General features: G+C 30.5%; 1 protein-coding gene across 3 annotated transcripts; it reads left to right on the forward strand.

The window, feature by feature from the left end:
* The first annotated feature begins 5263 nt into the window (after window positions 1-5263).
* On the forward strand, window positions 5264-12362 carry LOC145192813 (steroid 17-alpha-hydroxylase/17,20 lyase-like). 3 transcript variants are annotated; one of them, XM_090072777.1, is made up of 4 exons: window positions 5264-5283; window positions 10317-10456; window positions 10577-11056; window positions 11219-12362. In XM_090072777.1, exons 3-4 carry the CDS (start codon window positions 10780-10782, stop codon window positions 12184-12186), a joined length of 1245 nt encoding a protein of 414 aa, XP_089928903.1. In that variant the 5' UTR covers window positions 5264-5283; window positions 10317-10456; window positions 10577-10779; the 3' UTR covers window positions 12187-12362. The 3 variants fall into 3 exon arrangements, with proteins under 3 accessions (XP_089928903.1, XP_089928902.1, XP_089928901.1); XM_090072776.1 differs by having other exon boundaries at window positions 10317-11056; XM_090072775.1 differs by lacking the exon at window positions 5264-5283 and adding an exon at window positions 6175-6512 and having other exon boundaries at window positions 10317-11056.
* The last annotated feature ends 5104 nt before the right edge of the window (window positions 12363-17466 follow it).

Consider the following 17466-nt stretch of genomic DNA (forward strand, 5'->3'; position numbering starts at 1 on the left):
TAGCAATGATGGCAGAGGCAGATTTTCTTTGTATAGGAATTGATGGTGTGAAAGATTTTTTTGGTAAGCACAGAGTCGGCAATGATCCAGGTTTTAATGTCTTTTTTTTATCATTATAAAGTATCATTTCTGGAAGATAATGCTTTTCACAAATAAACAGACGCTTATTTTCTATTTGAGTCTTCAAACTTAAATCTTCATAACGATCTTTGAGAATAATGGCAATCAGACTTTCCCTCCAAGACGTATTAAAACTGTCGTTAGAAGCAGGAACTTTAAATATTGAGACTCCCTTATGCCTCCTAGAAGTACTGCATCCATAAATAGAACAATTAGCACCAGGCATTCAAAATATTGGATGAAAAAGATGTAATTTAAACAAGCAGTTCGTAGATAAACAATCGATGAAAACAAATTTTGTGCACTCTGAAGCGGACTGGACACGAAAAAAATGCGAACAAAGAGTTGATCAAAGGAATACCGCAAGTGGCCAGACTATCTATTTCTTATGACTATGTTAAAACATACTAAGCTTCCCAAGAAGGACCTCTTTGTTTTCTCTGATCTTTATTGCTAGTAGCATTTTAAGTTCTTTAGACAGCATTTTATTTTGTTGTGTATTTGTGTATTATATGGCATATTTGTCGACTATTTATACTTTTCTTTAGTCAAACATTATGAAAAATTTATTTAACCAAAAATACTATCGAAAACCTTCATAAATAAGCATGGAATGTTAAATACATGCATGCATTGTTAACGAAACACAACAAGGAACTGAAAAAACTGAATAAATGCAGATTTTAAGTAATTAGTTTATTATGGAGTTACCAAAATCCTTTTCAGTGTTATCTACAAAGTATCTACATAAAAGCACAAAGAATGTTCAATGATTTTGAAGCGCTAACGTTGTTCCATGAATGGCCGCTAAAAATCACGAAGAAAATATCTAAAATAGTAGGTATGTGTGCAAAACTTTTAAACTATTCAGCTATTTAATTATTTTACATCATTGTAAAGAGCTTTAAATCAGTATAACGATGGTGAAAATTTCATAAAAAACTAATGATTCTACTAAAAGTTATGCTCACTTAAGTGATAAAAATTCATTATAAAGAATGCTTAAGAAAACTGCAACCAACTTAAAAAATTAGCGTTCGGCTTACGGTGGTTTTATAATAGAACTTCATTGTTTAGTTTTTAGCGCATTACTTTGCCTCGGTTATATTTTTATTCAACTAATAACAGAATATGGTTGTTTTTTTTTGTGTTTTTGTGTGTAAATCATGTTTTGAATACTTTAAAAAAATCACCAATATTTTAAATAAAGTTTCATTTTTCTAAAAAAACAATTTTTTAATGAATAAAAAAGTCAAATATACAAAAGGTTCATAATCTTGAATCCCCCCCCCAACCTCTCCAACAGAAGAATATTCGGTACCTTTACTGCGTGCAAAAATAGAATATGAGCGTGTCATTATTTTTTAATAAAATTTGGCAGGTACATAGAAAATAGATATATAAAATTGATTCAAAAGTTAGAAAAAAAACCCATCATCCCTTCAATGTCAATTCACTTCCAGAACAGGAATGAAGTTTTCAATAGCAATGAAATCACTAAAAACGTTAGTAACTGCAAAAAAAAAACAAACTGCAATAAACTTACAATACTCTACTTTTAAAATATTATCTAAGTCAATATAAAATTCTAAAAAAAAGACGAGAAAAATCCATCCTCATGACACCTACCTCGAGCACGCGGTGAAAAAATGGTCACAGATTTTAACTTTAAAATCGGTGCCGTCAATCGCAGATACGCACATACCTAAAAATAGAGATCAAAAATCTATCTGAAGTTTTTTTTCGAAAACACGCATTTTTTATCTGAAAAAGCGATTCGCTTGTTCGTTTATAGCATTGGATTTAATAGCGAAGTTTTTATCTTAAAAATGGAATTTTTTGAATGGGTTTCTTTTTTCTTCGCTTTTTACGATTTTAAAAATTTCGTGTTTTACGGAAAAAACTTTTTCTTTCTTCTATTTAAAAGATTGCTGGGTTATTTGCTTGCTAAATAAATAAAAACTACGACATTAAGCAAACAATGCTCAAACTGTTTAATCTATTTGTTTTGTCTAAATGCCAAAATGAATATACTTGTAACATGTATATTTATTTCTTGCATTTAGAGGATATTTTACATAGAGAATCTTTAATAAGGATTGCCATTATAATTTAGAAAAAAGTCATTTAATCTTTTTTAACTTTTATTGGAATAAGTGATAGCTTATTTATTCATGATAACTTATAAGTTTATCAAACCTTTTTGTAGGAGAAACATGTTGTTGTTTCAATGATCGTTTGTGATCCATATCTATATATATTAATACACACACACACACACACACACACACACACACACACACACACACACACACACATATAAAATATTTATTTCAAACAAAAATGTTGTTTAAAATAAAATTAGAATATATATGCACAATATTGTACATATATATTCTAAATTTATTTCAATAAATAAATAGGCACAAGTTCACCTTTTGCCTATTTATATTTAGATGTTGTAAACATGTCAATATAAATAGGTATATGTACCTATTTATATATTGAATTAAATTTAGAAAATATATGTATATCAATTTATATGACCTTAAAGGTCCATAGATACAATTATATAGAAATAAAGAATAAATAAAAAGAATTAAATAAACCATATATAAAAACTTATTATCCAGTTAATCTTCTTCTGTTAATAGAATTCATTGTTAAATTTTTTAAAATAGTTGAGTTTTTTAGTATAAATTGACCTTCCTAAATATTTTTTGTACCATGTTTAAAATGATTTACATTTACGCATGTGTAAAAGTAGAACACGGAGAAGATAATATACCTCCTTTAGATGTGGACGTCCTATGGACGTTCTAGGACGTACTATTTTGGAAGTATTATTACTTAGACTATTTCGGACGTCCATAGACGTCCTGTGCCCACTGGGAGGTCTTTTCTATCATCCAGAGCTGTAATAGCTCCTATTCGTCTAAGCTTACCAACCCTTTATTACGTAATATTAAATCATTTTTAACTAAGCTTTACATTTCTAACTGATTTTATTGTTTTTACAAGATTTATATTGACAGATTATAGTTTTCTTAAATGACTTATGTCCTGTATAAATATTTGTTAAATAAATAAATACTGATGGGGGTGCTTGGAAAGCATATAGACCAAGCAGTGTTGAAATGACCAATTGATGAAATTGCAGATTAAATTTTTGAGTAAAAGATGGAATCAATGAATTTAGTGATGATTATTGTGTCACCACAAGGTTACATATTTACGCTGTTGTTGCGAAATGCAAAAAACTCCCTTACTAAAAAAACACTGAGGAATTTACTTGCGTTTCTTAAATATCAACTTATGATCAAATTGAACATGGTATATTTACAATATATTTAAAATATTTTAACCCTGCTAAATATTATCGTGCCTGACACAACTAACTAATAACTAATTTCTTTTCATTATTGCATATTACAATCGAACACAGTCGAAGTCGAACACAGTGTCGGGGAAATCGACTATTTAGAGAAAGCTCTGGTCTTTGAGAGTAAAAAAAAAAAAAATCAAAGAAGATCAGTTTGAAGAATCATATTGTAGATTAATTCTCCTTTCTTGTCCCTTAAATGGTTTATTGTTTTTTAATGACTCAAAGTTTTGACTGGTCGGTCGTTCTTCAGTTATTTTCCAAAGTTTTCCTTAGTTCGCATTTTAAATAAATATAATCAAGTTAAATCCCCTTCAACCACTGAGGTATTCTAAATACGACCACTAAGGGCATCATGATTACAGGACATCTGTAATGCCCCAACACCCCCTCACCAACTTAAATCTAGTTTCCCAGCAGCACTCTTTCCCAAGAATGAAGTTTTTTACTTTATCGATTTGCTTATGATGTGCAATTCTCATTATTCTTTTTGCCTCTGACAAAAAGAATAATGAGCAATAATACAAAAAGAATAATGAGCAATGATTTGTTGAGAAAATGATTAAATCCCTCCTCATTGTCATTTTCAAGCTTTCACTTTCAGAAAGGTCAAGTACAGGTGTTTGCAAAAGTTAAACGATTTCTGATGACAAAGACCTTTTTTTCTTAGCCTTGTTTTTGTGCTTTTCAGAAGACATCCTTTGATTTCCTATATCACTCACACCTAGCAATCTGTTAAACGAGACATTTCATCAAACCAACAAGTTCTTTTTGAATGGTACATTCAAAAATTCCGAAGGGTTTTGTTGTTTTCTTCACCTGCTTCCTCAGGTAGAACAGATTTTTTAGGTTGTTTTTTTTCCGTTAAAAAAAGATTTTGTGGAGTGTAGGTTTTGAGTGTTGAGTGTGGGATTATAAACCGTGAAATTGTTTTGTCAAAATTAATTCTTGAGGTTTTACAAAAGAAATTTCTAAACTTTTCAGCATCAACAGCAAGGCCACAAGACAAAACTCCCCAATCGATTGAAATGTTTTCATCAATCTTACATTAAAGATTTCTGCTGTTACTTCGACATTCCCATGGGAAACTCAGGCCGCATTTACAGTGGTAATGTTTCCAGCTCCACCGTCTCTTCTCTGTTCAACAATTAAACCCAAATTTTCTCGAAATAGAGCTTAAACTTGATTTTCTCTGGTTTCAATTATTTCTCTTTCCTTTTTTTTTTTTTTTTTTTTTTTTTCAGTTCTCTTTCTTAATAACAAAGTGGAACATATGGTTTCTTAACATCTTGCCTATAACCGTATAACTATTTAGCGCAACAGCCACAAAGTTGCGCGCAACTTTGCATTTAATTAAGTTTGTCTTCAAGTGCTTCATGCGGGATCACCAGCTCATGATACCTTTCTACAAAGAAATGAAGCAATATTGAGGCTGATAATAATTGAAGAGATAAAGAGTAGATTTGAAATTCGTTGACCACGTGACTTTACTTTTCATATGAGCGGTTTAATTGAGAAAAATTGGTCCTTTGTAAAATGTTCATAGGGCTGTTTGATAATCTTGACCATTTATAACTTTTTCGTTTTTAATAAACGTCTCATTACGTATTTCAAAAATCTCATTACAAATCGAAAGTATCTCTTAAATGACTAATAAAACAGAGAGAGGGGGAGGGTGTTTTACGAAAGCATTTTTTCGAGCATGTAAAATCTGGTATAAAAACGTCATACAAGTTAATTTTGATTAAAACCAGATCAAAACAACGAGGTTATAAAACAAGGTTGTATTTTTTTATTTAAATAACAGAAAAAAAATTTTTTTGATGATTTTGTAAAATTTTAACCAATTTTCATATAATGTTTAATGAAATCATCAAATATATATATATATAAATATATATGTATGTATATATATATATACATATATATATATATATATATATATATATATATATATATATATATATATATATATATATATATATATATATATATATATATTCGTTTAATAATTTTTATATAATTCGCGTTAATTAACCTATAAATTTTGTTTATTTTGGAACCTGATTCTTATCAACAGAAGAAATTAACATTTTATATTTTTCTGAAATGTAGAAATTTTAAAATTTTATAGTTGATTTTAAAAAAATGTATCAAAATCTGTTGTAAAATAGAGGCTTTTTTCAAAAAATCTTACTTTACAATCCTACTGAGAATTGTGGTTGTGGTTGGTGAGGGTGGTGTTTATGTTGGTGAGGGTGGTGTTTACGTTGTTTTTCTTAAGAAAAACATTCTTAAAATACCGCGGTGTGACCAAAGTCCGATGCTTAAAGAAAGTCCTAATTTAAGAAATGACAAGCTTCGTATATATAACAGAAACATTTGCGGAAAATAAATTTGTTGTTTTAACTAGATATCTAATTAGATAAAATAACTAAACTTTTTTCTCTAAATGTTTATTCTTATGTACACGAAATTTGTCATTTCTTAAATTAGGACTTTCTTAAAGCATAGGACTTTGTTAGGTCACACCGCGGTAATTTTGTTTTCAATTTCTTTTTTTTTTTTTTTTTTTCTGACTGAAATGGATTAAATAGATGTTTAAAAAAAAGAATTAGTAAAATATTTACATCATATTCATTCTGTTTTTAAACATGAGATTTCCAAAAAAAATCTAGAAAAAAACCGTCAATTTAGACGTCGACACTTCTAGGAAATATTAAAAAAATATTTTTTATGTTTGTGATGAAAGGGGACAGTTTTTATGAAAATAATCTTAATCTAAAAGCAATAGCACCGTCATAAATGACGTATGTTGATTTTGACGGATACTGACGGAAGACCATGGTGCTGAAGCGTTTACTGAAAGAATGCTAAATTATAAAACTTAGTCAAGTTGTGTAACATTTGAACTTTAGCACTCCTCATGTAAAAGTCCGTTTGCTTTAGAGACACATTTGCTTAAAGCGAAAAGTTCAAGTTAACTGTTTCATAACTTCAACTTCTAAAGGTGATTTTTTACTTTGACAGCTTTGCTCATTGGTGTCATTAAAGTGTTTAGAATTTTACCAAAGCTTTGCGTTCGCTTTAATGTTTGAATAAAATTATTATTCGATGTTTGAATATTGTCATTTTTTGCTATCAGCAAAAAAACACATTTTTTGATGATTTTACAAATTTTAGCGATATTTTATGTATAATATCATTTTATATAATTTGTTCAACGTGCGAAGGGCATTAAAAAAAGTTTTACAAGAAGAAAAATTAATTCTGAACCATAAAGAGTTAAGAAGTGAATTCGGAAAAATATTTTTTTTTTTGGTAAAAAGTTTAAAGTATTACTCTATTATGTAAGTTATTTTTTATTTTTTTATTATTTTAATAAAGCAACAAACATTTTATTTATATAACACAACATTCATTTATTTGCTAAAGAATTTTCATTCGGAAAATTTTGCTTCAAAAAGTTGAAGAAATTTTTCAGAATTTCGCATCGAATCTTTTAAAGAAACATTTTCAAACATTGAAATTTTTATTGCACCGAGGTTCTAGTTCTTGTTGTCTAATGCTTGGCCTATTTTATTGTTGAATTGTACTACGCACAGTAACATACAAAAGTTTCAGGCCAGTGATATTTCTTACTCTAACTTATTTAAAAAAAAAAAAAGAATAAAAGTTCATTATCACAATGAGATTTTAGTATGAGAAAAAGTAGGAAACAAAATAACATAGCAAAAGAATAATATTTACGTTTGTGAATGTTTGTATTACAGTTATTGTTATATTAACCAAAAGTTTCCCGCCATTTTGTACTATAAGGAAACTTATTCACCCACATGTTTTATAATAGATTTAAATTAGTTTTCTATGCTAACGTTTTCTAGCTCATACCCTTTGCAATGATAACAGCTACACAACGATGTGAAATTGACTTGATTAATACAACTAAGTGAAACTTTGTCTCATTCTTCCTTTAATGACTTGAATAATTTTATTATTTGCTTTATTGAATATTTATGGTTTTTCACTTGACAATCTATAAGTTTATAAGCACTTTCTATAAGTTTCTTATTGGGTTAAAGTCCCCTGATTGAGATGAATAGCTTAAAACTCTCCTTGATGTAGAAAACTACTGTTTTTAACAAATTGGATGTGTGTTTAGATCATTATCCTGCTGAAATCTTAAACTCTGTAGTATAAGATAAGAAATTGATTTCTGAAATATCCATGTCAATTGCAGCATTCATATTTCAATTCATCATGATCAAGGGACTTATTGCACAGAGAAAATTTCCTAAACCGTCATATTTCCAACACCGTGTTTTACTTTGGATTTTGAGAGCAAATTTTATTTCTCTTGCCAACAGGATGTCGTACAAGTTGTGTACCGACTTTATCAAAAAAATTAAACTTTAATTCGTCTGAGAAAACTACTTTTTAACAATCTTCCTTTAATTTAGGTGCTATAAAGCAACTTTTAAGTGGGTTTTCTTATTCTTCTTACTGATTAATGATTTTTCAATGCCTACAGTACCAAAAAGTCCCACATCATTGATCGCAGTGCTACGACTAAAATTAGCTGGGCTTTCCTCCTTTTTGCTATTTCGGCAGTTTTTTGACATGTGCAGTTGGTTTGCGTTTAATGATACAATCTACTTTTTTGATTTTTTCCTTGGTCTTTTACAACATAGACGGTCTTTTAAACCACAATGATATATCCACTATGATATTTTGTAATAATATCATTCAGGCTTGATTTACCCATCGATAATAGTGAAGCAATTTCACGAGGACGTTTTTACATACAATGAAAGTTTTATTATCCTCTCACGAATTCGGATTTGCGTATATCGAGCCACGTTTATGCTCTCATGACCTTCTATGAACTCGATGTAAACATTCAACGCGCTATTATTCGTAAATAAGTCTTTAACATCCTACTGAGTCAACAGTGGCTGATCCAGGAAAAATATTGACTGTTGCAAAAGTAAAACCAGAGAACCACAACAACAGTGGCGTAACTAGGTGACGGAGGACCTTGTTTTTTGTTGTTTTTCCTAAGATATAGATACCCTTCAAAAATTTAAAAAGTTTTGCTGGCAGAAATTGTTTAATTTGGCGGTGTTACATAATTTAATCTGATCTATTAAATAATGATTGTTTGCTTTTAACGCTTGATACAGCTCCCTTTCTTTCATTAAAAAAGTTTATAAACCATATACAAAGTAATATTAATTCAACCAAGTACAATTTTAGTTTTTTGCTACACTTGCTACAAGTTCTCGGTTAATGACTTTTAGTTCTTATATAAGATCTCCTCGTTAATAAAAAGGTGATACTAATTATCTATTCACTATTATAAATGCACGGGGGTAAGCTTAGAGTTGTTTGAAAATATGACAAACAGGATTTTGCTACATTTGCAACACATAGTTTGCCATTTTATTTCACTCCCAGTCAAAATTAAGTAGCTACGCTGCGAAATGTTTGACATTCTTACAAAAATTTATGAACAGGAGAGACAAAACCCTATAAAAACTCGGTTTTTTTTTAACGAAAATTTTATTTTTCGATTTAGTGAAATTAGTTAAGCTATGACAACGGCCAAAATTTGATCTAAAGTTTTTCTGTTATTTTACATATACAAATAAAGTTATATATATATATATATATATATATATATATATATATATATATATATATATATATATATAATTTTTTATAGATGTGTGTAAAAAATAATAATAAGTGTAGTCCGAATTGACTGTGGCAATTGCTTCACTTGCTACACCCTGGATCCGCTCCTAGTCAATGTATATTATGTGGCCGGAAAAGTTTTTTCATGTAAATATAACAATAATAAACTAAATATATTGTTAAGCAATCATTTTAAATTCACGTTTTAATTTTTGCCGAGTTGACACGAAGCTGACATCTAAGGCTTTGAACGCATTCAAACAGTTAAATAAGAAAATTGACGAAATTCAGTTGGAGAGCTCCTGCTCATTGGTCATTTGGTTGATTACTCTTAATGCAATCATCTGATACAAAGATGAAAAAAAGCTGACAAAAAAGCACAACTTAAAAAGGATATGTTACCCACAAGCAAAAGCGAATCAAAAAGTCTAACCCATAAAAAAATTTACTACAAGGATGGTGACCGGAAAAATAACCTTACCCCTCCTTCATGTAACCATATGTGGGCTATACAAGCTCACTATATTAAGTTGGCCCTGTTTTTATAGTCTCTACTGGCCTGAGAAAACCATCAATAATTAAAGAAACTTTGAAATAAATGGAGCAAAACTTAAACGTCACAATTTTTAAAAACTTTGATAATCTTTTTGATAAACAGTTTCGGAAAAAGAAAAATTTTTAAATTTCTCTAAAAATAAAAACCGGTGAGCTGTGATCAGTGGAAAATGAAAGTATTAATTATAAAATGGTTAATAAATATAACATGATCAACAACAGCAACTCCATTTTCGGTTAAGTAACCGCTACAAACTATCATATGAAAATTGAAAATTTCAATTCCCGTTAGAATAATCTGACCATAGATATAGGTATGTTGTATAAGAATGTTGTATAGATATGTTGTATAGGTATGTTCTATAGTTATGCTGTATAGGTATGCTCTATTGGTATGTTGTATAGGTATACTATATTATTTGCTTGTTACTCTTTTATTTGTTTTTTAAAGTACAATTTTCGATAAAGACTGATTCCCTATATTGGCACATAAAAATGCAACTCCTTTTCATAAATACTCTTTATTTTCTGTTATGACAAAAGTTTTATTTTATCTTTTAAGGATTGAAAGACTTAGGCAGGCAGATAAATTGGCAAAAGATTGATGCATAAGTGCAGGAGGCAGACCGAGAGAAGATAAGTATGCAAATAGTGCGGTCAAACAAGTCAGATAATAAGTCAAAGAAGATAAATTTTTAACAGGTAGAAAAGTATTACACACTGTTATACGTTTCCTTAAAACCTTTTTACTGTGGCTGAACGTTTACAAACAATAAGAAAAAAAAATGATATCGCAAGTAATATGCATTACTCTAATTCCAGTGTGCTTATGTCTTCTGTTTGATTATTTGCGTCATTTATGGAATTGTACTAAATACCCCCGGGGATTATTTCCGTTACCTTTGATAGGAAACCTTCATCAGTTTGGTAAAAACCCATCCAAAACGTTTGCATCTTTAGCCAAATATTATGGAGACGTGTTTAGCGTGAGCATCGGTACGCAGAGGTTAATTATACTCAATAGTATGGAAAGCATACACGAAGCTTTGATAACTAAGGGTTCCACGTTTGGTGGTAGACCGAACGAACATTCTTCAAACGCTTTCACAGGGGGGTATAAAAATTTATCGCACACAGATTATGGACCATCTTTAAAAGCGATGAGAAAAGCTATGCACACCTCATTTCAAAAGTATGCAGGCGGGCTGTGTAAACAGGAGCAAATGATGGCGTTGGAGAGAGAGCAACTTTGTAAGCGACTTTTATGTTCGGAAAAAGAAGTTAATTTGCGAAGCGAAGTCGGTAGGTTTGATTGCTTTTGTTGTCTTTCTTTATTCAAAACCAACTCGGGAAATAAAAAAATAGATCATCCCGAAATTATGTTACATTTTTGATGTAGTAAACAGTAAAAGATCTTTTTATGATACCAAATTTTCAGGAAACTTTTTGTTTCTTTTTGTTTAGATTTTTGTATCATTAATGTAGTTTGTGGATACTTGTTTAATGAGCGCTTTTTAAAACACGACTCTGAGTTTCAAAATGTGGTCAAAAGTATTCAACTGCTGCTCGACAACTCTGGCATTACAGACAAAACAACTTTTATACAGTGGTTGCGTTATTTGCCTTTGCAAGAATGGAAAGAAATTGAACAAGCTAGAAATTTTTTGAATCCATGGGTTGAAAAAAAAGTTGAAGCTCATTGGAGAAAGTTTAACAAAGTAGACATTGGCGATGTTACTGACAGCATGCTTCAATTTTTCTCAGCAAACAAAGAGAGCTTTGAGGGTGATTTTGCGAAGGAATACATTACTTTATTGCTAATAGAACTGCTTGTTGCAAGCACCGAGACCACGGCTTTAACAGTTTGTTGGATGGCTTTATATCTTATTCACTCGCCTGAGTATCAGCAAGCACTTTATGAAGAAATCATTAAAGCTGTAGGTTACAAATATCCGTCACTAGCTGAAAAACATTCCCTACACTTGCTACAAGCATTTATTCAAGAAACTCTACGAATGGTATCAGTTGTTCCACTAAGTTTGGCTCATAAAGCGTTGAAGGATGGTAATATTTGTGGTAAAAATATTCCAAAAGACTCAATAGTGGTAACAAACTTATGGGCTTTACACCACGACGAAAGATACTTTAATAATCCAAATAAGTTTGATCCCAAACGTTGGCTAGATGAGAATGGACACTTTAAATCTACTTCCCCAAAGTATTTTAAACCTTTTTCGGCCGGCGCAAGGGTTTGTTTGGGAGAGAACTTAGCTAAAAACCAGCTGTTTTTAATAATCTCTGGTTTAATAATAAACTTTGTTTTCAAGTCTGTCCAAGGGAAAGACTTACCAAGTCTCGAAGGCCAGTTTGGTATCACATTGCGTCCATATGATTTTAAAGTTATTCTCGAAAAAAGAAAGACGAAAATATAGCTTTCAAAAGTATTTCGAAAAACAAAAAGAAGACGCAGGCTTGAACGATAATAAAAACGACATCTATTAACATTTGTTAAATAAAAATGACGTTATTTAAGGACGACATCTTACAAGAATTCGGTTTGTAACTTACAATGCTTTATTAGTATTTATACCATATAACAGTATGTAAACATTTGTGTTATTTTTATCGCAGTGGTTTATGATGATGTATAATGACAGTGATGGTACGACACTATTAGTCGTTTTTGTCACTAGCGAGTGAGTGCTTTATTTCTCTTTACTAAGAATATCTAAAACTCAATTAAAACAATTTTAAGCTAGCTTTAAACAAAAATTTCTTGAACGTTTTTGGATAAAATGTGGGGAATATCGTAAATGCTTCTTCTCAATGATCAGTATAACGGTCTTAGGCAGTGTTGAGTTTCCTTAAGAATGGATTGTTTCTACTAAAAATATTGCGAATGATAACAAAAATAGTACAAACTTCTTTTTCATTCATTTACAATTGTTTATAATGCTTAAGCATTTAATCTGAATTGTTTATACATTTAGACAAAATTTCAAGAAAAAAATAACAACACATTATTTCTTTTTAACCTTTCAATACAGAAATCTTATTCAATTAAACGCGTTAAACACATTTTTCAAAAATGACAAACTACGTATTGTATACAAATGTGTTGATAGTTCATAAGCAACATTGTGAGAAATGTTTTTTTTACGATTATTAGTTTTAGGTAATTTTAATTAAGAACCCGAGTAGCAAACCATAATGGCGCGATAATGTTAATCAATATTGGCCCGATATTGGTAATCAATATTGACGCAAATTTTCGCTTCATTATTGCATCAATACTATTTGTTAATCGGGACATAGTTGCATGGAAAAGGATTATAAACTTCGAGATGGCAACATTTTCTCAAGGTAAACAAATTTTATATTTGGGAATAAAATAATGTTCATACATAGAAAAACTAAAAAACCGTAATTACTCGTAAAAACACTAAATGAGCATTTAAGTTAATCACGGAAAAAGGTAATGTTAGGGTCATGTTATCATGCGTTTCAGAATTGCTTGAGTTTTAGAAACCTGAGATATATTGATAAAAACAAAAAAAATCGGAACAATTCGATAATCCAGTTCTTATTCGCTATGGAGATGGGGTTGAATCAACATGGCAGTCTCAATTGCTGTTGCCGTAAAAAAGAAATTTGTCCTTTTATCAATAACTTTTTAAAGAATTTCTCTGATTAGCTCGAAGTTAGTATGAACGAGTGAATTCGAAGTCATGAAATCTGTTATAATTGCTTAAATTGAAAAGAAGGAAATAAAAAACTGTATATTTAGTTTTAGTATTTAAAATTAGCTTTACCCAGCCTTTCGTTGGTTTTATCAAAGTCAATTTTGACAACAGCCAAAATCACTTTGCAATTATGATTATATATCTATTTATGTATAAAAAGTTTTTCTATTACAAAGTATAGCGAAACTCTCTCTCTAAAGGCTGAGAAATGGTTTAGTTGCTCACACTCACATCATAAAGATTTCACATCGCACTCACATCACAAGGGTTTCCTATTGTTACTTTCTTAAGCTAAAAAAAAAGGTGTTTTTAAATGAATTCATTTTTACAATCACGGTTTTTTTCTTATAATTATTATTTTTCATTATATATTTGAAATCAACGAATTGTTTGTTAATATATTCTTTATGGCATTTTTATTTAAAGTGTACACAATCCCATTTATGGTAGTTGGTGCTTCAAAAGAAATGGTATGTTATTTACAGAGACCAAGCGAACAACTGCTGTAATAAGAAAATATGTCTTTTAACTCTTTTTTAACAAAGTCGGTCTCTTTCACCACTCCAAGAAGAGGAATGAAAATGGTTTAAATAGAAAACATTCAGTTTCAATGTATTGATTTTAAATTTGCATCGCTTTTTCTCACACTCTTTAATGTAAAACACCCTGATATACTTTGACTCTCGCGTGTTCGTGTAAAGCTTACAGTATCATTAGATGATTGGGCGAAACTGATGAAATCGTCTTGTTTTTTGGATTGTCTTTTTAAAAAGCACACCTAAAGGTTTTCATAAACGTCAATCAACTTCACTTTTTAAATATTGCTAAAAATAATGATATGAATATTTCGAATACAAAAGTAAAACATTACATCTATATATAACCGTTTAAAGGTCTTTACAAACATTTGCTGCTGACCTTTTTGTAATCCCTCGTAATTCCGTCGCATAACAACCTTGCGTGATTTATGAAAAAAATGTGCACTCTGCATCAATATTGAATTTAGGACATGTGCCAGAAAAAATCTGCGCGGACATTACAAAGGATATTTATCTAACAATTGTATTTCGATATTTAATGTTATGTATATTTTGAAAGTACATATATTAATATTTTTAAATTTCACTTAAGAAAGTTTGTGAAGTTTTGTACGTGAGAACGCACGCACTTTGCGTTTTACACTCGACATCAGCTTTTGCACAGTCTTCGGCTGGACTTTCTTGGTAGCTCTCATCCATTTATTTTTGAAGTCTTTAATATTTTTGGCTTCTTTTACATTGAACCTTAGTTTTCTTTTGACAAGAGCCCAATATCTTTCGATAGGACGTAGTTCGGGACAATCTGGTGGATTGCAGTGTTTTTCAACGAAATCTACTTTATGTTCTCTAAGCCAGTTTAAAGTTGTCCCAGAGTAGTGACATGATGCTAAATCGGGCCAAAATAACGGGTTACCCGTGTGTGTTCTTAATAACGGCAAAAGACGTTTCTTGAGGCATTCTTTTATGTATATTTTGGTGTTAATTGTTCCCGTAGTCACAAAACAAGAGCTTCTTTCACCACATTCACAAATTGCTTGCCAAACTAAGAATTTTTTAGCGAATTTTTGCATTCCAATGCATTTATATTTGGAATTCAGTTTCTTGCGATTAATTGCTGAATAATATTGGTGTCCTGGAAGAGATATGCAGCACAATAAGTTTCATCGTCAATAATCAAACAAGATTTTTTAGCACATAATTTTTTATAGAGCAGCTTTGAACATCGAATTGCGACATTTTCTTGCTTTTCTTCACGACGAGGAACTTTTTTCTTTATATAAGATTTATAACCACAATTTCTCTTTACTCTTTGTATAGAGGAAGCACTTGTCTTAAATTTATTCGCTAATGTTCGAACAGAAATCTCCGGTTTTCTGTCTAAGGCATCTTTTACCTTTTTACCAAGATCTCGTCTAACAAAACATTTTTTTCTTCCATTTCCTGATTTTCTTATGACTGTACCAGTGTCCTTAAATCGTTTCACAACGCTCTGCACTGTTCTCAAAGCAATCTGCAGCTCTTTAGAAATTGTTTTGTTTGATACACCAAGATTTTCAACGAGAAAATGCAAAATTTTTTCTCGCTTCTTATCTTGATTTGATGACATTTGAATTAAAGTTAATTGTTTTAATAACAGTTGTTTAAATTTTGAACAACATTAATACAATCACATTTTAAAACAATTAGCTATTTTAAATGATGTACGGTTTCCGTAAACACCACGTCAGAACACGCGCAGATTTTTTCTGGTTCATGTCTTATTATAGAATTTTATTTTGTTTTATTGCAATTTGCAGATTATTTTTCCAAAGAATGCTACTTTGGAAGACCAGAACATTCTTTCATGAATTCCTTTTTGGACTCAACGGTATCCTAAGAACATAAAAGTGTGAATAATTTGTAACAAATTGTTTTGTACTGTTTTTCCAAATTTATTTTAATTGATGCTTCAAGAAAATTCTCAGAAAAAAAGAAACGTGGTAACAATAAAAAGAAGAGGGATACAGCTACTCTTTTAAATGGGTATGGAAAAAACAACAGAAGATAACTTGGAATTATAAACAGATGCAAAAAAAGAAGGGGAAAACGAAAAAGAAAGAAAAAAGGAAAAAGAGTCATAAACATGGCATATGGAGATAAGATAGAATCTAAGGAAACAAATTTAGAGGGATGTACAAAAGCGATGGATTTTGATATAAATTCAGAACCCTGACACGGTGATGGATAAGAAGTCACTAAATTGTTTTCCGAACCGGCTATTTTGGAACAGTGCTTGCTGCAAGCTGAGTACTGCGTTTAAATCATTATTAGCCTCTGCTGGAGGCTGCTAGGTAGTGGAATTTATATTATAGAGTTCCTGAGCATAAAAAGAGTTATTGGTTTTGCAATTTTCCGTTCTCCTTCTTGTTAGAAACATTTAAAGCGAAAATAGTGGTCAAATGAGTTCTCATAACTTTTGTAATGGACCGAATATTTTATACTGAACTACGCATAGGCCAACAGGTAATACGTCAAACATATGCCATGGAAAATGCGTGTTACGGTCAATAGGTGTTTACGTCAATACGTGTTACTTGAATGTTACGGTCAACACGTGTTAAGGCAAAAACATATTCCAGCTAACACGTGTAAAGACCAACAAGTGTTACGGGTAACACGTGTAAAGACCAAAACGTGTAAAGGCTAACACGAGTTGCAATCAAGATATGCTAGCAGACGAAAGTATCACTGTAGAGACAGTCAAAGTTCAGTTTGAAATTCGGTATAACTTTCCGGTAACAAAAAAAGCACTTTAAAGAATAATTTGATTACTCACAAATTGGCAAATTATTAATTTTTTTTTAATACTGCTGTTTAAACAACTATTATGCAGTTTTTGCGATTATATGCAGTACTTTTTTTTGTTATTGCGATTATATGCAAATATAATGCAGTATTTGCGATTACGAGAATGGAAAGAAATAGAACAAGCAAGAAATTTTTTAAACCCATGGGTTGAGATATTGTCGAAGATCGTTGAAAATGATGTTGAAAAAATTCAATTTTTCATGTTTGATTTTCATCATTACAACTTCATTATTGTCATCAGGGATAAAAGCGTCTTCTTCGTGATAAGCTAAGATAGAATCTTCTTCATCAAAACCTGTGTCATCACTTGAAGATATTTAAACCAAAAAAAAGTTTATTATATTAAATGTTCCTTTTTTGATCGACTCTAATAATTAATCTGGAAAATTTATCAAACATTTTTGAATATACAGCATAAGCACACTAAAAAAGCATTACCATTTATGACTAAATAATTAGGGCTTCGAAAACACCTGAAAATTTTAACCCCGGTTTTCGGTATTTAAAATATTTCGATACCGATACTGGTATTGCGCGGTATGAGAAACATAAAAACTACCGTATATACTCGCGTATAAGTCGA

Source organism: Hydra viridissima, unplaced genomic scaffold (assembly GCF_058129835.1).
Source record: "Hydra viridissima isolate aposymbiotic clone 2 unplaced genomic scaffold, HvirCarnegie_v1 scaffold_15, whole genome shotgun sequence".
Lineage (NCBI taxonomy): Eukaryota > Metazoa > Cnidaria > Hydrozoa > Anthoathecata > Hydridae > Hydra > Hydra viridissima.